General features: G+C 40.4%; 1 protein-coding gene across 5 annotated transcripts in view; it reads left to right on the plus strand.

The window, feature by feature from the left end:
• Positions 1-21,015, plus strand: part of PCSK5 (proprotein convertase subtilisin/kexin type 5) — a 287,773-nt gene that overhangs the window by 16,170 nt on the left and 250,588 nt on the right. For all 5 annotated transcript variants that reach the window (XM_067569064.1, XM_067569066.1, XM_067569067.1 and 2 more), the window contains exon 2: positions 14,273-14,377. In XM_067569064.1, coding sequence (XP_067425165.1) covers positions 14,273-14,377 — 105 coding nt within the window. The remainder of the gene's footprint in view (positions 1-14,272; positions 14,378-21,015) is intronic.

Here is a 21,015-nt window from a genome sequence, read left to right on the forward strand (position 1 = left end):
ATAAAATGAATGATTGAACTAGAGTGATGGATGTTTCATACTGCCACACATCAGGTAGATGAACTAAACTCATTCCCAGTAATTCCTATGAGTCACAGCTTTATTATTCTTCAGAAAAATGTATTGAGGATGAAGGGGGAAATTACTTAATCGAGTCTGATGTGGAAGTCAGTAAAATAAAAACATTGTAATTACTACTGTAGCCAATACGAATTGAGTTCAGATTTGTAAGGCAAAGTACAGTCTGAAAAGGTTTATTGCTGCAATTTTAAGTGTTTTATGGAAACAGCATGACTACTGCATGTTGATGTGTGAGTCACTTTGAACGTTATAAGATTTTCTGATATTAATGCAATAGTGACTTTTATGCTGAAATTAAAATAACTATGAGCAGAAACATAGCATCATGTTCTAAATTGGTGCCCAATCCTGCAAACCCTTTCTCATGCAATTAGTTCTATTAGACCAGATTCTTCTGTCACTTAAATCAGTTTAACTCAATTGACTTCAACAGAATTACTTCTGATTTACATTGGTGCAAATAAGAAGAGACTTGCGCCTGGTGGTACTGCTAAGGTGAGTGAGTGAGGGGTTTTAGGATTAGCGCATGTTATTAAACATTTCATGATCAATTTTCAAAGGAAATAAATGCCTTTTCCCCCCATGATTCTTTTCTCATTATAGTTTATTAAAAAATAAAACCTATTTAATAATTTGTCTTTATACTGTTGGCATGGTTGAAATAATAATGACTATACTTTATAAAGCCACATTATTTTCCAGAATTATAATCACATATTGGTGAGTCCAAATTAATTCCTTCACCCCTAGCAATCTTTAGAGTTTGGAAAGCCATAAAAGATGAATATGTTAGTGATGTAAGTTACTTAAATGAATATTCAGGGTACAGTATGTATATTCGTTTTCTTTTCTTTCATTGTCCTTTTGCATTTCTACACTAACACAACATGAAATAGGCGTAGAAGTCAGTAATAACAGCAATGAAAATTATTCTAAGCAAGACATATATCAGCTCAATCTTTTACATTACCAACTGGTGAGTTAGTAAAGAAAGACAAGAAAAGAAGGTTTTAGAACAAAAACTGCAGTTGTGTGAACCCTTAAAATGTTAAAGACATTTGTTTCCTACCCAGCAGCTTCTTTAGAGAAACAAACATTACTATTTTTCTCCACAGCTTTTTAATAGGTACAAACAGCATTCATTATCACTTGAACTTGCCTGGGTAACGATTACAAATCTGTTTTTAATTCACTGCAAATATCAGAGGTAAAGTCTATGTATTTTGTGGAAAAGGAATAAAGTATTTGCTGCATTTATTTTGTAGTTCCTATGGAAATACAATGAGGTAAATAGTCAGGTTCAACATAAAGGGGCATGAATAGTCAGTTTAACATTACTTGTTTTATCTGACAGGGACATTAAGTTACCTAAGGATCAATCCTGTATCCCATCCCTTCATAAAACTCTCATTAATTGGAGGCTTGCCGGATTGGGTCCATAATTGTGTTTCTATTGTAAAATTTAATTTTGTGGGATGTTTAGGCTGGCTATGCTGTATGATAACATTAGCTAGCTTCACATGAGAAGTCTGAAAATGATCTCATTTAATACTAAGACATCTGTTGAAGAACTGGAAAAATCCTTATATCTATGTTCCTTAAATTTTGAGTCTGATCTCTTATCATTTGAATCACTTATGTTAAAATATTAGTAAAAATCATAACCTCTCTTTCAATCCTTGAAGGGACATGGTTGTGTGTGTGTGTGTGTGTGTGTGAGTGTGAAACGGGGAGGGGAGAGGTGTTCTTTATGGACTTCAAAAGGAAGAATTCAAGTGCTGTGTGCAGATTTCTCTTAATTTGAAGTATTTGAATGATCACCATGATGGGCAAATACCATGGTTAAATTCATTAGGAATTCTGTTCATTTGGCCCTTTTAAATGCCAACTCTTAAAGTTCTTACTTAATATTTATTCAATCCTTGATCCCAATAACCGCCAATTTTGAGGTCCTTACTCAGTTTTTACTTGGATCTCTAATGCACAGTCCTGCATTGAGGTGGTATGGTGTCACATTGCTTCTAGGGAAAAATTAGCAGACATTGTGCCTCAGATGTCAAAAAGAGTCCATTGGCTCTTCCTCTGCCCTTCCTGAGGTGCAGCACTCCCCCATTTCATGTGTTGTGGTAGAGGGAGATGAGGCCATGGCCCATCCTGTCCCATGCTCCCCCTTCCTTTGGGGTGCTGAAAGGACTTCAATTTTCCCTAGCTCTTATGTTGGACACACTGGGAAGGTTCCTTGGGCCATTCTTTTCATTGCACATCCATGTAAAGGCCAAATATAATCTAATCCTTATGTTTCATTCAGTCTTTAATCAGGCAGTCCCTGTTACCTTTATTGGAATTTTCCCTGGATAAGGTGCTGAGGATTTGGCCTACTGTGAATATTATTTTCTTCAAAACATTCCAAGAGAAGTATTACTTGATACAATTAACTGTAGTCAATTAAATTCTCTAAATAATTTTATTTAAAACAACCAGCTCGCCAAACCTCCACCTCTCCAAACCCATTGATAAGGAGAGAACAATTTCAGATTAAAATCCACAGGATTTAAAAAAATATATAATCTCAAAAAACTGCTACAATCCTCTTCTGAAGGATTGTTCATCCTGTTTAGAAGGGTGCTTTTAATGAATAATTCTTTCTGTGATTAAGCCCTTATTAAAATGAAACTACTGATGCAGCTCTGTTCTATTTTAAAGGTCACCCTTCTTTTAACAGATTACAGTGTTCCCTAAAAATTCTCATCTCTTATCATTGAATCTTTTCCCATTTTTGCAAAGACTGTTCACTTAAGACTTAGTACCTCACTCTAAGTATTAAAACATTTTATTTCTTTTGATGATACACAAGCATTACATGTTGCTAAACGTTTCTCATCTTTTCTCCTTTCATCGTGTAATTTCAAATGTTGAATATGATTTCCATGGTATACAGGAGACTCAATAGACAGATGGTCATTTACAATATTTATTTCAATGCATAACTGTACATTCCTTTTGTATTTGCATCCTCTATTGATCCATAGAGTTTTGGCCTGTGTAAGTGAGCTTTTTCAAGGTAGTTAATCAAGTATTAGTCTGCTGCATAGCCTAGAGGAAAGCTGACATCTTCATATTGGTAAATATATTTTGGAATATGACCTATAGAGGGAACACAGTAGAGAAACTTTGATTATATAGGCGGTATACAAAATGCAGTATGTAATCTCTTGTAAATAATTTCCATTAGAAATAGAAGTTCTTTAAAAGTGTATGTTCTCTAACGTACTATATCTGCAGTGCTATTACTTCTAATTACATTTTTGGGCTAAGATTTTTAAAGCTTTTAACTGAATTTAGATGCTCAATTCATGTTAACAATAAAAGAGTGACTTTGAAAATCTCAGCCTCGATATTGAAATAGTACAGATGCAAAGAACTCAAATTGTAGCTGTGGTTTTTGTTGCTCATTTTGTCCTGTTAACAAAGGCATGTAACAAGTTTAAAGACTAGAGAGTTTATTTTGGATTTTCTATTGAAGCACTTTACATGCTAATGTTTTTCTGGGATTTTTAAGTGAAATGCAGCAGTATGTAAACAATCATAATAACATTCTTATGTGAAAGAACATAATGCAGAGTTGTTTTATGTTAATAGCTCAGTTTTTCATTTTAGACATCAACTGATTGAAAAACAAAATTGTACTTTTCCAGTTCAGTATAAGTGCCCAGGCAAAATTTCTCCATGTAAATAGCTGAAATACAGTGGAATATTGCCCAAGGCTGTAAAGGAAGTCAGCAGGGGCATACATTATTTCAATAAGGTGTTATATTTTTCACTGGTTAAAAAAAAAAAAGAGGGAATTTTAAGGATAAAGGACTTGCTATATTTGATGAGCTAATGGCTGATTTATTTAAAACAGAAATAGTGATCTTCCTGTTGTAATGGCAGGATGCATTACTTAACTTTCCTAATTTTATTCATGCACAGTAATTCAGAAGGGAATCACCAACCTGTCTGTGTTACCAGTTGGCTGAACTCCTTTGTCTTGAGGACCAGGTTCTTTTCAGAAACTGACCAAGAAAACTCACTCACAGCAATGCTTTTTCTATCTGAGGGGCAGGCAATTAGCTTTTATTTTTGTCTGGAATGAGAGTTATCACCGTCCCTAATTTCAGCCTATGAGAGTCAGAAAAAATATTTTAAGGGAATACAAACCATGATGAATATCTAAATCACTGGTTCCCGAACTGTGGTACAAGCCTCCATGGGGAATGCAAGACTGCTCTGAGGGTTGAGGAGAGGGGGAGGTGACCACTATGCTGCTCAGCGTTGTCTTCACAGTAGAAAAAGGTGTATTTTTGCCTTTTAGTAACTAATGTATATGAGCTGTCTTGAGGTAAAAACACAGTGAAGACAAGGCATTTTCATTTCACCACGAGGCAGACTAAGCAATGTCAAGCCCCAGCCGTAGTATAGGCATGCCATTAGAGAGTTGCTCTCAGGATAAAACTAAAATGCCTCATCTTCAACTGTGTTTTCACTTTGGGTTAGCTCACACTCATTCGTTACCCTGAGGTAAAAAGGCACACCTTTTTTTAGCAGTGAAGACATGACTTCAGACTACAACATACATGATGAAAAAAAGAGGGAGACTTTGCACTCCAAGAACTGCCCCTCTTCTCCACTCCTGTCTCTGACAGGGCACCACTAGATATGGGTGGGCATGACTTGAATAGCAACAGAGACTGTCAGACAGTGCCAAGCATGCATGCTTTGAAAAATATCTTTAAGGTGTCCCAAGTTGCAAACCCCAAAAATGAGGCACCCAAAATCTCTAGCCACTTTTGAAAATCTTGGCCTGAATTTTTCTATTTCTTTTCTTTTATTTGTATTTCTCATATATTGGCATTTTGCTGGGGTGGAGGGAGGGCTCATTACCATAGTATCTGCATGCTTCAATAATGGAGTTTCCAGGAATGCCATTGAAGTCAAACTCTGATCCTTGTCAGATACTGAGCTTTTATTTTGAGGAATGTCACTGCTCAGAGGCACTGATTTTGGCAATGTTGTGTAAACATATTTGTTCCCTACCAGACTGGAGTACTGGCCTGAAGGGAGAAGGTGGAAAGGGAGGGGGAGCAGGAGAAAGATATGCATTGGCATTTGAGAGTACCAGTTGAACCCAACTATTAGGCCTGGAAGACACTACAAAATTAGATAGACATAAGCCATCTTGTGTCGACCTAGCTACACATGTGTCTTTACTGAAATTTGTCTCCCATCGATGTAAGTGCCCTGTTACAGTGACGCAGTAACACCACCTACCCAAGCAGTGAGGAGCCATGGTCTGTGTACAGAGGTCAATGCAGCAAGAATGTAGGCATTACTTATATTGTGTTACTTATTGACCCCTAACAGTCCTCCAGCAGCTGTCCCACAATGCCTGACACTAGCTGCTCTGGTCACAATTGTGAACTCCACTTCCCCATGGTCCTGGAGACTGAGAGGCTCCCCTCCTTTTTAAAGCCCTGTGAATTTTTGAAATGTCTTTTCCTTATTGTCTAGCTTTGTGAGCACACCTAGCAGCTAGCTCTCCATTGTTGTGTGCAGCTGCCCAGCTGCCCATGCCAGCTACACACTTCACATGCGCTCTGGCTTGGAGTAAACGGGAGATATTGGATCTCTTGGGGCTGAGGGGTGGAAGAGGTTGTGCAAGCACAACTACAACTAGAATCGTGGACATCTGTGAGCAGATTGCACGGGGGATGCAGGAGAAGGGGTATGACAGGGATCAGCAGCCATGCTGCGTGAAAACGAAGGAACTGCGTTGGGCATATCAGAAGGCCAAGGAGGCAAACAGTGGATCCGATGCTGAGCAACAGACCTTGCACTTTTACAAAGAGCTTCATGCCACACTTGGCAGAGACCCTACTGCCATCCCGTAGACTGCCGTGGATACCTCTGCAGAGCCAAAGTCACAGGCCACTGGTGTGAACAGCGAAGAGGAGGAGGATGGGGGACACATGACCGGGAGTTCCAGCTATGCCACAAGCCAGGACCTGTTTGAGACTCCACTCCAGTCCAGTCAGTCCCGGCAGTCGAGCCCGATGGAAGAGAAGAATCCTTGGGTGAGTGTGTAAATTTATTTCTCATTATAGAGATGGCGCCCCCAATAGGACACAACTATCAACTTTTCATTGATTTTATTTGTACTACAAGAGGTACAACGACGAGAGGTAGCGTTGTGATCGGCTTGTGGAGTTAGGCAAGCGGCGGGGCCTTGTGAAGCAGTTTGTTTATGTAATCAGCGATGTCCCTTGAATCCTCCCAGGAAATCTCAATGAAACTTTCATGGAGGTACTCTGCAATCCTCTCCTGAAGGTTTCTAGAGATGGAAGCTTTATTTCTTCCTCCATGGTAGGATGCTTTCCCACACCAGTCAGTGATAACTTCAGCAGGCACCACTGCAGAAGACAAGCTAGCACCATACGGGCCCAAGCAGCTTCAGGACACAAGCAGCAGCTGTGCTCTTTCTGCTTTTGTTGCCTCAGGAGTGAGATATCAGCAAAAATTTTCCTCCTGTGGAAAATGGTGTCAGTATTCAGTGCCAGTGCCCTATACTCGTAGTTTTATGCAACCAAGCAATTCCCTCCTCATTTTCCTCACTCCTGGCAGGCCATACTCACCACGGCTAGTGCTGTGAGTGTACCATGCACAAGCACTCCAAAGTAGAAGTGTTAATAAGCATGTCTTGTTTAAAACTTTAACGGAGCAAGGGAAGGGAGTTCTGAATCTTAACTTGTGCTTTCCATTGTGATTACCCTGACAATGGTACTTCTGTGTGTTTTATCTGCAGTTGCTGCCATTGTGGCCTTGAAGGGTCCTCCCCGCCACACCTGTGGAATGCCTGAGCCAGATAAGGAGGAAGAACAAGAGGACTCGGGATGACATGTTCAGTGAGATCCTGCAAGCCAGTGCTACATCAAACAGTGAGCAAAGGGCCTGGAGGATGAACGTTGCAGAGAGCCTGGAGAAGGAAAGCATGGACAGGAAAAGGAAAGGGAGATTCACCAGGACATAATGGTGAAGAAGGAGAAGAGGGAGATGCACCAGGACATAATGGAGACATAATGGGGCTTCTTCGGCAGCAAACGCAGATGCTGTGGACTCTTGTGGACTCATCTCCTTTTGCAGTCCATGGAGAACACCATTACAGCACATCCTGACATCCTACCCCCAACATTCCATGTAGCATCAGAGACCGCATCCCTACCCCCCACCATTCCACCCTGGGGGACATTAAGGAGAACCACAGTTTCACATAGTCTGACCAGTGAAACCCACAGTTGCTGTATGTGTTGGTAAAGTGGACATGAATGTTCTTTCCCCTTGTTAAGTTCCGTTCTATTAATTTATTAAGTTTTTAATGTATTTGCTTTTAAATTTCACAGATTTTCCTTTGCACTGATTTTGTTACTGAATAAAATTCTATTATTGGAAAAATAATTCATCTTTCTTTGTTCACAATGTAGGCTGCAGAGTCCCTAGACGTTCTGGAAGCACCCACTTAGTTGTTACTGTACCGCATGACACTGCTCATAGGATCCGTGACAAACAGCGTAATAATCATAAATGTAGAAGCACTGTAGAATGAATAGGTGCATTGACAGTGTTAGATCCATAGCTGGACACCAAGCACCACACGGCTCCCCAACAGGCCCCAAAACAGCAGGGCCAGGTAGAGACGACAGTACTCCACAACACATTGCTGTGGCTCACTGTTGAAGTGCTCTTTTATAGCCTCCTTGAGCTGTGTAGCTCTGCATTGAGCTCTTACAATAGCCCTTGTGTCTAGCCCTTGTGTTCAAACTCAGTGGACAGCCACCTCTGTTCTCCAGTGGTAACTTTTTGCCATCTGTTCACAGATACTATGCAGGACAGAGCAGGGAGCTATAACCCTTCGGATGGCTATTTCACTAAGATCCACTGTTATGAACAAACAATGCCAGCATCTCTTCAGTCTACCAAAAGCACATTCAACTGTCATTCTGCACCGGCTGAGCTGGTAGCTGAATCTTTGCTTGCTGCTATCAAGGTGGCCAGCGTACAGCTTCATGAGCCACAGGAGCAATGGGTAGACTGGGTCCCCCAAGATCACTATTCGCATTTCAACATTGCCAATGGTAAAGTCCCTTCTAATAGCGTTCTGAACAGTCCTGTGTTTTTAAAGATGCGAGCATCATGCACCTTCCCTGACCAGCCAACTGTCAGTAAAGTGTCCCTGGTGATCCACCAGTCCTTACATAACCGTAGAAAAATAGCCCTTTCTGTTGATGTCCTCTGTGGCAAGATGGTCTGGTGCCAAAATAAGGATGTGCGTGCTGTCTGTCACTCCATTGCAGTTTGGGAACCCCATTGCTGCAAATCCATTCACTACATCTGAACATTGCCTGTGTCACAGTCCTGTGTATGAGGAGATGATTAATGACCCTGTACGCTTGCATGACAACGGTCCCCACAGTAGATTTTCCAACTCAAAAACAATTTCCCTCTGACTGGGAGCAATCCAGCATTGCAAGTTTCCACAGTGTGATCACCATTTGCTTCTCCACTGAAGGTACAGCTCTCATTTTGGTATCCCTGCACTGGAGGGCTGGGGCGAGCTTGACACACATGTGGCCTTGCTCATCTGGAAGTTTTGAAGCCACTGCTCATTATCCCAAGTCTTCATTACGATGCTTGTTGCTCGGGCCCAGAAGCTCCATCATCTGCATCTGCTCCTTGAACTCCACCAACAACCTTGAATTGGTTCTCGATATGTCCCACAACAATCTGTTCCCAAGAAATCGCCATGTTCCCCATTGATTTGGTTCTTCTTAGGGCTCTGCAAGTACCGGAGGATCATGCTTCCTGTGCTTACAAGGCTTATGACAATAGTGTAGAGCTGTTCAGGGTCCATGCTTCTGTCCAGGATGGTGGATAGTGATGAAGGCTACACAGGTTCGTGGGATTTTATAAAAAGGTGCAAAAATTATGGGATATAGATGACATTATGGGATGGAAACTGTTTCAAGCTGGGAAGTTGACCCCTTGCTTCCAGTCACCCTTGCACGACTCGTTTCAGTCCGATGATGCATTGCCAAAACTTCCCAAAAGAAAGTGTGCTGGATGGTGGCAGGTTGCACACTGCGATATCTGCTGATGGTGCACTGCACTGTGCCATGACTCAAGTACTCCTGGTGAGTATGCACAACACCAGTGCAAGGAGCCAAGCATGCACTCGCACAAGCGATATGCTAATTGCAGCCACTTTATGCTGATGTAACTTGTTGACCAAAGTTTGTAGTGCAGTATAAGTATAAATACAAAATAGCAGCCTCTGACTTTTTTAAACTGACTGCCTGCCTGCCACAGTGGTTTCAACGTGCTGCTTCAGAACCGAACAAGTCCAGAGCCGTCAGTAGCAGGGTGATTTTGTTGTTTTTGTTTTAATCATGGCTGACTGAAATAATCCAAAAAACTCATTTGTTCCTCAGGAGCAGGAAGATGAGTTATAAAACTAATGGTAGTGGTAGGGAGTGTACATGTTTGGAAAGAGGCCTGCTCATTGTAGTTAGAATTGCAGCTGGAATAGTTTCCTGCAGCTGTGATCTTCTTCCCTGTCTCTTCTATTTAAGTTCTTTACTAATTGGCCAGCTTTTTGGTGCCTGAAATTGTACAAAACTGAAATCAAGTGACTCCCTTTAAATTTAGCGTGCTGAAGCCTCTATGGGAAAATGACATGGTCCTAATACCTTGTATGGTGTTTACTAAATAACACATAGTGGGTGAGATTCCCCTTCCCCAGCACAAAAGCAGAGTAAGTGGGCTTTGTTTGAAGAAGTAGGTGGGGGCTTGGGATAATGAATCCATATATTCACTTTACAGTCAGATTTCCAGTGCTTCTATTTCTGCCCTGGGCTGGTAGATCCACTGCCATGCAGATCTATCAGCTATATCCCACCAAGGTGATAGAAGGCAAAAAGTAAGTGCAGAGCCTACTTTTGACTCTGGAGAAGCGGCTACGGTGTGATTCACTATTGAGTGGTTTGTAGGAAAGAATGGAATATGGAATAACGAATATGTGCTGGAGCCAGGATTTATGCCTTGGCCAGTTCATACCTCTCCATTGCTATACAGCTGGATTGTACAAATTGTACATACCACCGAGTAAGTGGCATTGCAGAGCTTCACTCCCCCTAAGAGAGCTAAGAACAGAATCAGGACCTGCATGATATGTGATGCCATCCTAAGTTCCCTGGTGCACAGGGAAAGGACAATGGCTGCACTGTTGTTTAGCATTGTGAAACCTGCTTTCTCTTGGTGAGATCAGCCTGTGGAGGGACTGGTGAGGGAGGGAGCTGAGGGTATGGCCCACCTCTTCCATGCACCCTTATGTATAATGTAATATAATTAATATATAATTAATAATTAAAAATGTATACCAAATCTTTTAAAAAGTTGAAATCAAAACAATGTGTTGTTTACAAACTGAAACCATTTTTTCCAGAATGTTCCCTCAAAGAATTTTGAAATTTTCAATTTTCACTCTGATTTGGAACAAAGGCAAATTTCAAAATTCCCAAATCCTTTATGAAAGGGAACTTCCATCCTCTGCAACTTCTCCATCCTCTAGTGATTTGTGTGCCCAAAGCTGCACAGTGGTAGCAGTCACTGCACTCCCTTGATTGTAGGGACTGCCGGTTGGCTCTGTCACTGATGCTTTGTAAGGTAGAGAATCCTCCTTCCCCTCCCAATTCCCCTGCAACACCTGGCCAGGGCCAGGGAAACTCTGGCTCTAGTGATAACTTTCTACAGATTCAGAAAGTCAGCAGCCCATCACAGATCCCATTCAGCTCACAGTCAGGAGATTATGTTTGCAACCAAAAGGGGTAGAAACTTCTTCTAGTCTAAATAAAACTTTAAATTCCACAGAAGCTGATGGATAAGTCCCCTTCCCACTAGGGAAAGTTTCCTATTATCAAATGGGAAAGTAACTCCTCTGCTGAGGTGCTGCTATGTATGATCAGTGGAAATATCAGTTGTTTCTGAACCTAGTCTTATAGATCAGTCTGGTGAATGTACATAATCCACTCAATATGGCCTTTATCATTCTTCACATGCTTTAAGTTAGGTAGAGGAACTCAGTCATTGTATCCTGGGTTATACTGAAGCTACTTAAAAAGTGAAAGCTGTCTATGGGGAAATATTTTTCAAGAACTAAAGCAGAGATTTTGCTGTTGTTTCATAGTAATGACAGTAGCTTGGTTAACTTCTTCAGAGTTCACTCAGATTCTCATCTGTAATAAAGCAGGCAAGACACCCTAACCATAGCAGGGATGTGTGTGTGTGCATGTATATGGGGTTCTCTAAGGTTTAGTTGCAATGTTTCAGGACTGGCCTTTCTGGAATTTTCTCCCATCCTCAATTAGGTGTAGCACTTAGACAATTATTCTAGTATTTTCCGTGGTAGCTTTTATTTCCAGGGAGAGCAATTCAGTTTTTCCCCATTTATCCTGCTCTTGACCAAGCAATTTCGCAGGAATGCTTTTCCCCCTCCTTTTAAAAAGATCAGGGCTCCCAGGTTAATCAGCAGATTATAGAGATTGTCTAAGGATAAAGCAGCTAAATTGCCATCAGTCTCTAAGGTGGTTAAGTCTGTTGTCTGCTGTCTGTCTGGCTGTCTCTCTCTGTTTGTATTGGTTTCTGTGAGACCCGGTGTTTAAAGGTATAAAACAATTTAACAAGGACTTTCATAACAATAAGATTTATTGCACTATGTTTCCATGATTCCACTATTCTACAAATGGTCCAAGGATTTTGAGGGTCTAACTAAATTCTCATTAAGGTAAAGGAGGGCAATACATTTTTAAATACCAATACTGCTTTAGTTCCAGAGGGGTACTGCTTTACTATGAGAAGGCACTGGCTCTCACTGCATGTGAATCAAATTCCATTTCCAAGATTTGGGTTTCTTTGCTCTCACTAGTGTTTATTAACCCAATTTATGGATTTCTGACAACTGTAGCTATTATAATTATTTGAAAGTGATGGTGCTTGGAAGACATGGTTCCAGCCTCACAGCACTTACTTCTAAGGGCTTAGTTGTGCCTCATTAGCACAAGCCCATCCTGGGAAAGATGCAGAGGCAGTATATATAATGCCTAGAGAGCACCCCAGCACACACTGGCAACAGCCCTGCTGCTTCCCCATTTCCAGTGAATCCAGCCCGTGCTTCCGTCTATGACCAGCCAACTCAGCTGTGTCTGTGTTGGGGAAGATGTCCTCATCTCCACCTTGCCTCGTTCAGAGTGGCTAGTACTGCTAACTCAGGGGAATACAAGGAGTGCAGTTGTGACCAGCCCTTTGCCCTCTGCTCTGTTGTACACCCACACAATGGTCAGCCACAGCCTATCCTAAACAGAAAAGTGCAATGCAGACATATAGAGCACTGGGTAATCTGAAGATGTATGTGGCATAAAACAGTATAGGTTTTCTTCCCTCCCTCGCCCAGAAATAAATATGATAGAACAGTGTGTGCAGTTCTGTGCAATGGTGAAACACAGACTTACCTGCTTTGTGATTGCATTTTATACATATGTGAGTGTATATATATAAACAAAGAGTTCCAGTAGTGCCTCTTTAATCCACGCTAATGAGAGGGAGGCCCATAGAAGATTAAAGATGTGTTTAATGTTGTGGTTTAGTGAATATGCAAAAAATGTAATTAAAGCAACAAACAAACAAGAAATCCCCAGGCTACTGCATCAAACAAATGTACAGCAGAACCTCATAAATCTTCATGAATGGGCTGAGACTTTGCACAAACTGGTAAAGTTTGAATACTGCCAGTGCTGGGATGAGGACTAGATCTGTCACCACTGGCTTGTCATAAGCATCCTAGCCTTGTCTCAGGGCATTGCTGAGCACCAGGACAGGGGCTAGGAGATGATGAAGTCTTCCGCATTGTCTTGTGAGTAGCACAGAGTCAGGGACTTCAGCCTTCATGAATCCTAAAAACAGATCCTTGGAGCCCCATAGTGTTTTCTGCCCATTATCCTAGAACCTTCCTTTAAGGTTGAACTCTTGGAGTTATTTCCTATATACTAGTCTTTATTAGGGGCTATTAATTCAGAGCACAGAATCCATGGATTAGATGACTTTTATTCCACCATCTTTTGTGATTTCGTTCAGACTTGTTTTCAAATATAAGGCAGATTTTCTTTTTAAGGTCAATGTGAATTTCTGCTTGAATTAACAGAGAGTTCAGATCACCTTTTTTCCTTTATTTTTAGCAATCTTTATAAAAATTGTAAAGAATCTTATAATGTTTTTATAAGATTTACAACTCCTTGGTGTATTTTTGAAAGCCAAATTTTTAAATGCTAAGGGGAGGCATTTTCTCTAGGGGCAAAGATGTTGGGGATATGCACGAGGGTGTAACTCTGTTTTAAAAGTTTGACTATCCATTATACAGGTGTTAGTGATTTTAAAGGGGAAACTCGTTGTTATAAAGGTTGGTGCTGGATAAAACTAACATTGCCAGACTGTACTGAAGTGATGGATTCAAAGTAATTTGAATTCTATTTTTGAGAAGTTGCCCATTTTTGACTTCTCATAACTTGAATGAGTACTTCTAGTAACTGATTGTGAGTTCAGAACATATCTTCCCTCCCCCCCAAAATCAGATATTTATATTCCTTATGAATGGTCTGATGCTTAGGACTTTTTTTGGTAAGTTAATGACACAAATATCCTATTGTGAATTTTATAGTACATTTCCTTGAGCAAACTAGATGGAATGTTTTTAATAACCGTATAGCTATTTGATGGTTTTTATACTTGCCATGTGAAGACAGTTTGGATATAGACTGATATAGAATTACTTAAAATGCTGCATATAAATTAAACATTAAAAAGGTAGATACAGACAGGCTAAGCAGCTCAATTATAATAGTTGGTTTTGCAGTTGCTGCCTCAAGGACACTCCATCCATTTCATATCATATGTCCTCCTTTTGAAAGAGGATCACTGGGGTTCAAGTAACGTTTCAGCACAGCAGGAAATTGCATAATTTATAGTCCTTTAAAAAAATGAAAAACAGAAAACTGCTTTTTATAAATTAAATCTCTCTCTCTCTCCCTCCCCTGTTTCCTCCTCCCCACAGATTGGAGCACTGAAGGATTACTACCACTTCTACCATAGTAAAACAATTAAAAGGTCAGTTCTCTCAAGTAGAGGTACCCACAGCTTCATTTCAATGGAACCAAAGGTAAGAAAATCCAGCTAGGCAAGCATCTGAGGCAAAAGCTGTTGCATTTTTAATTTGAAATGTCATACTGGGAGACATTTGCTTGGATGGCAGCTAGCATTACAAGAGCTGATATAGTATCTGTTCACCAAGGTACATATTAAGATGAAAGAAAGACAAATACTGTGTTATTAACTGATGTGCTATCCTCAGAACATAACGTCCAGTGTTGTTCTTGGGGGAGATGTACTGTAAGAATTTTGTTAATGTACTAATCTTTATGTCATGCCTCACTAGCTTAAACTCCCAAGAATAACCATAACAGGCTGCTGTTTTCTTTTGTAAGTGTCAGCTGCTTTTGTGAATGAAAATGTGCAAAATAGGATGATATCCCCGTGAGTTGTGGAATTTTTTGGCTTGTTATTGTGCAGTAAGGGATTTAAGATTTGCACACTCTTTCCCATGAGCATTTTTATTCATCCTTATTCCTTATTTTATATTAAAGGGCTTCTTTTTTTTTTTTTTTGGGGGGGGGAGGGGTTTGAAATGTGGCACCTCACCCTATACAACATATTTAGTCTTAGTAAATTTTTGATATTGGGTAACTGAGGGCATTGGGTAATACTGGCCATTCTATTATAGCATTGCATAATATTTTATCTTGTGATTGTAGCTGAGAAAGCATTTTTATTACAAGCACCTACTTTCAGTGGTTTATAACTTTTCCCTCAAACAACCTTAGAGTTGGAATTTCTTGTGTGTCTCTCCAACCAAGAAGTGAATTCACTAAACTTTTTTTATTTTATTCAAGGACAACCACTCCCCCCAGTGTTTTTCACCAATTAAGAAATTTTTCAGCTACCTTTTTTAGCACTTGGATTATATAAACATGGAGGGTTGATCCTCGTCATTAAGAAATTTGTGCTTTACTAACCTTGAAAAAAAGTTGAAGTATAAAAGTTATCAACAAATAAAAGCAAAATGCTTCATATGTGACCTGTGTCGTTTCCCAGAGAGAGATGTATCACACAGTGGCACTGAGTGGTGAATCCTGCTTTCCTTGTGGTGTGGAAGGCCACCTAGGAAGCATAAATTGGGTAGTTTTGCTGCGCATTGAGGAAAGAACAGGATGTGAAGAGTCTACACAGGATGTTCTCACACAGTGTATGGTTAAACTGACTTCTGTAAGGGCTTCATCAACCTTACTGTTCAGGTTGTTTTAGTGATAAACATGGAGAGGGTCAGGGGCAAGGCTGGTGTGTCCATGAATACTCAGATCCACCGAACAAATACCAACTGCTCCCTACTGCATAGGTAGTAGCACAAATGCAATGGTAACCATTTGCATCTTCTCAGCGACTGCCCCAGCCAATGTGAGTCTCCTGTGAGCACAGAGTAGTGTAGTTGACTTTGTTGCACACAAATTCTAGCTAGCACAAACACTCTGGCTATACCCAGTTACTGGATGGTCCCTTGTGGACCACAGGTAACTGACCTAGATTAGAGCAGACTTGAGGGGAGTGTGGAAAAGGACTAAGGCAGAGGTGAGAAAGAATCAGGGAGACAAAACCAGTTCCCTGATGGTCCCTTGCTGCGCCAAGTACATTTTGGCCACATCAGAGAATCTGTCCCATTAAATACTACTAACGTAGAGAGGGCTGAGCTACAGTTGATTGGTAATCATAACTATGAATTTCTTGATTTTAGTTTTTAAATTATATTACTGTAGCACCCAAAAGCTCCAATCAGGGTTGAGGTCACATTATGCAAAACATTGTACAAACAATGAAGACACAGACTTTGTGATGGTGTTTTAGACTCATGGACCCTGTCTACACTTACCTCCGAGATTCAGCGGCAGTTGATGGGAGTTACGCAAGCTACGAAAAAAAACTTGCGTAACTCCCGTCAACTGCTGTACTTCCCCTCTGCGCGGCGTCTTCACTGCACTGCGCCGAAGGAAACCGTGTTCCCGTCGACGCAGCACTACACCACTTGTGAAGGTGGTCTTAGTACGTCAATTTCTGGATCGACTGAGCGGGTCTTCACTGACCGCTCAGTCAATCCAGAGAAATCAATCTGACGGCGGCGACTTTGCCGCCTTCAGTGTAGCCGTAGCCATGGAGAAGTTTACAATCTAAACAGGTGAACACTAGGGTTTGTGGACTTTCCAAAAATGTTTAAAAGTAGTTTACTCACAGCTTAAAATCCTCTTCCAAGTGACAAAATAACACACATACTTAATTACACATTTAATTTGAAAATTGATATTATTTTAGTACACAAAATGGATGTAAAACTGCATACGTACCACACACAATTAGCCCTGTACTGAAGTTTTCTATCTTTTCTCCTTCTATGGGTATTTTGACTTAAGGATTGGACTAACAAAAATTTAAAAAATAAAATAAAGATAAAATAATGGGACATTTACAGGGACATTTACTCAATCCACAGTGTGGTGCCCACAATTAATTGCAAATATATCCCACCTGTTAGTTTGCTAAATACCTGATTTGTACCAATTCTATAGCATGACCTCCACTCAGTGGGAATTCAGGAGATTAATAAATATATAATAGGAAGTACTATTTTTGTGCTCTGGTATTTCTAAACTACTTGTATGCGCATAGTGTTGTCTTTCACTGTAAGAACAAAAAGGGCCAGAATCTTAGCTGGCATAAATTGGTGTAGCTTTATTAACTTCAGTCAGTGGAACTATTACATTTTATACCAACTGCCGATCTGGCTGTCTTTGTGTTGGTGTGTGTCTCTCTTTATATATATTACTAAATTTAGTTATTAGCTCCATAGAAGAATATTAAGTGATTGGGATTAGGATGAAACTTCCCTTATGGTCAAGATATCCCTTCAATTCCTTTGAAATGAATGAAGCTGGGCCCATTTCCACTAGCTGAGAATCTGGCCCCAGACAATTAATTAATTCTATACAGTTTGATTTTCCTGTGAGTTGTTCTAACTCTATTACAGTTTGTTTCCAGTTATTTCAGATACACTTGCAGGAACTTCATTCGGCCTTGGTTTACACCCTGCATAAATTATTAACAGGACCCATATTTTTAAAAGCTGCGATTTTATGAGCAGTTACCATGATTTCATACACACAATGTAGCGTAGCATAGTATTGTACAGAATGGAGAAGTTTACACATAGCTTTCTACAGAGCAGATCTTCTAGAATGCTGACACTGAGCATGTTATCCCCTGTTGCAGCTTGCTGTAAAAATTGACAGAAAGATATTCAAGAGAGGGGCCTAGAACCAAAGTAGGGATCAGTATAATGCACCAAATTAAAGTACTGCCCCAAGTCTATAGTGGGCAGGCAAATGAAGAGACAGAGCAAAACTCCTTGATCTCTCTAACAAGCTCCACCACCAGCAAATAACTCTTTCAAGGCTAACAGTAAATCCCTCCTCGGCAGTTGTGGGCTCCTCTGTCATCCCTCCACAGACTGCTTTGAAGAGTCCTTTTGGGGATGTTAGTGCATATGTCTGGGGGTGAAGGGTGATCAGAGTCAATCCGTGATTAGTGAAGGGTAGGGGGAGCAACGGAGGTGTTGGGGAGCTTCTCTGTGCTCGCTTCTGTGCTTACCTGACCTTCCTTTAGAATTAGGTGGTGCAGAATTCCCCTATCCAGGAATGAAGCAGCTAAGGCATCCTCAGGATTTGCCACATGACTATTCATTATTTATAGTGTGCCAAGAGAAGGGGATGCCAACTGGAAGGGGAGCTGAAAAATGAGTGTGATCTCGGGCCATGTCTAGTGTACCGATGCTACAGCCATTCTGCTGTAGCCTTATTGCAGTGATGCAGACTTCATCAATGGAGGAAATTTTTCCATTGTTGTAGGAACTCCACTTCCCTGAGCAATGGTAACTAGATCCACAGAAGCATTCTTCTGTCAACCTAGTTGTGTCTACGCTGGGGGTTAGGTCGACATTAGCATGGTGCTAGGTCATGTGGATTTCTCACACCCCTGAGTAATATAGCTAGGTCAACCTAAGTTTTACATGTAGACCAGGCCTCAGTTACACTGCTTACATTAGTGTCCAACAAGTGTAAGTAAGATCAGAATTGAACTCTTCTTGCACCAAAAATTTTACAGTTTAAAGTAGATGTCAGTAATGAAGCCCACACATGAAATTAACCACACGTCACAATAGCACACATATATGAAATAGACAAGTCTGTATGCAATTCCTGAATTTATTTTTGGTTATTTTTTAAAATAAACAAAGGGCCAGCATTGAAAGGCACAGAAAATCAGGACTATGGCCTATAGTGTGAAAAAGTCAAGATAGCATACATGACTGATGTGTAAGTCTCTGTAATACAATATTTAAGAAAACAACTACACAAAAAATAATGTTTGATTAATAATCTTCCATTAATATTCTCATATCTATGACTTAATTTCAAATGACGTAAATACAAGATAAAGTGTGTCCAGTTTTGGTCATCAAATCCCCAAAGCCCTGTATGACAAGAGAGATAGAGAGCTGAAAAATGAAATGTTGCTCAGAGCAATGCTGCTTAAGTATGAAATTAATAATTAAAGAACTATGTTGTGACTCCACCTGTGAAATTTTAAGTTTGCAAATGGGGAAGGCATTTACAGTACTAGTGTTTGTTGTCATTGGTTTTAGTCTAGAACCATCATCTCACCTTTTGATTTTGTTAAATTCCTTTTTATATAGGATTAGTTTGGGTTTAGTCCACATGAGAACTTTTTCACACTCTGATAGATGAAAGTACTTGGGGCCCAGTTATGTGCCTATTGAAATCAATAGCAAAGCTTCTGATTGACTTCAGTAAAAACAGGATTGGGCTCATGTTGCTGACAGTTCACACCATCACTACCACCGGTTCAGATCCATTGGTGGCAACAACACTGGGAGTGCTATTGTAAACAGGATTCCAGGGAGCCACTGCTACTTTAAGCACTATGCCATCTAACTCCATTCAGAGCAGATTAATGTGACTTGGTACTTAAAATTCCACCGTTTGTCAGCACCTTGTTTACAGTAGTTCTTCCACCATTTCTGCCAGAGCAGAACTGGTGGTAACAACAGCGACAACTCTTAGCCAAAATATTTTAGCGTAGACAAGGCCTATATGTGCAGAGCTATCATCAAAGGAAGGATAACACAGCCAGAATCCTATTCTTCACTTTGGCAGGATAGCAGGGTGGAAGTTTGTGAGAGGGTAGAAGAAGGAGGAACAGTACCAAACACAAATAAATAGTACATCATGTTGCTATGTAGCAATGGTTGTACCAGTTCAAATCGCTAAACAATAAGTTAAGCTGATATGGGGTTTAGTTAGCTGAAAGGCTGGGAAAAAGGATGGATTTTACCACAAGATTATGGTTTTGCTTTGGCAAGAACTCCAGTGCAGAAGTTGAGAAACTACTTCTTGGGAATCTTGCCAGTAGGAAGAGAGAATGTGCTCATCTCTTCTTGATCAGCATGCTTGTTACAGATCCAGAGGAGGTTTGGGGGTTTTCCCAGTAAAAAGTGGGAAGCTGTTATTCAATAACTTTTGGATTTAATATGCCAGAACTGAAGTCTTAAGCTGAGTTAAAGAGGTGGGGAGAGACCAGAATACACAACCCTGCCAATTAGTATATCACATAGTGAAGGGTCAGCACGAGAATTTCATTTCAGGACTAAAACCCTCAGCTTTTTTAAAGCAGTGGTTTGGACTTTCAGCTTAGAGCAATTCTGATGAGAAGTTATTATGGGAAAGTTTGGGTTTAGCATTGACAATGCTAAGTGCTAAGTTGTTAAATATCATCAGTGAACAAAACAATTTTGTTAGCCAAAGAAAATGACAGAGCTGTTCAGCCATGAGGCCAGGTGGGTTACTGATGTCTGTGTGTGTAGCCATAAGCATATAAGCACTCAGAGGACAAAGAATCAATACTAGTGTGTAGCAAAATAATGGCAACTGTCCTGTTATTTTCCACATTTAAAGCTTGATCAGTGAGTCGAAAAGTTACCATTATCAATGAAATATTACCCTAATGGGCACTGCATTTCATTGTGTCTCAAACTTCTTGTACCAGTCATCCTTCCTCCTTAATCTTAGACAGGATCAAGATGCAGTCTTACTATTTTAAAGGAGCCTGCTGCTGGGTGAATTTAGATCATGAATTGGTAACTGACTTACAGTGTACAAGAGGGCATAGAAAGATTTCATGTTAATACCTGCCTCCTGAGTAGTCAGAACAGTTTGATATGAACATGGACAAAGAGCTGTACACTTTAGTACTTGTTACAAGTTAGATTCTATTATAATTATTGTTGCTCTAACACACTCTTTATGATGTTATAAAGTGTGTGCAAGAAGGTTTTTTTCCCTTCATTTCAATTTCTGAGTGAAATTGGTGCTTATGAAAAGTGACTGATGTTAGCACTAGTTTAAACCAGATTCTGCCTTTACCATCTTTGCCATTGCAGCTCAATCCTGATCTTCAAACCTTCCTATGAGTCCTGGATCCCTCAAGAAGAAAGCAGCAATGATGTTGTGATTTTGTGCTGTGAATGAATGGGGACTGCATGAGACCATCATACGCACTTTTACTTTGTGACACAATATGGGCTAGATTGTAAACTTACAATCTGCCCAGAGCGAGGGC

This window comes from Emydura macquarii, unplaced genomic scaffold, assembly GCF_026122565.2.
Source record: "Emydura macquarii macquarii isolate MOO-44397 ecotype Brisbane River unplaced genomic scaffold, CSIRO-AGI_Emac_v2 contig_2897, whole genome shotgun sequence".
NCBI classification, from domain to species: Eukaryota; Metazoa; Chordata; order Testudines; family Chelidae; genus Emydura; species Emydura macquarii.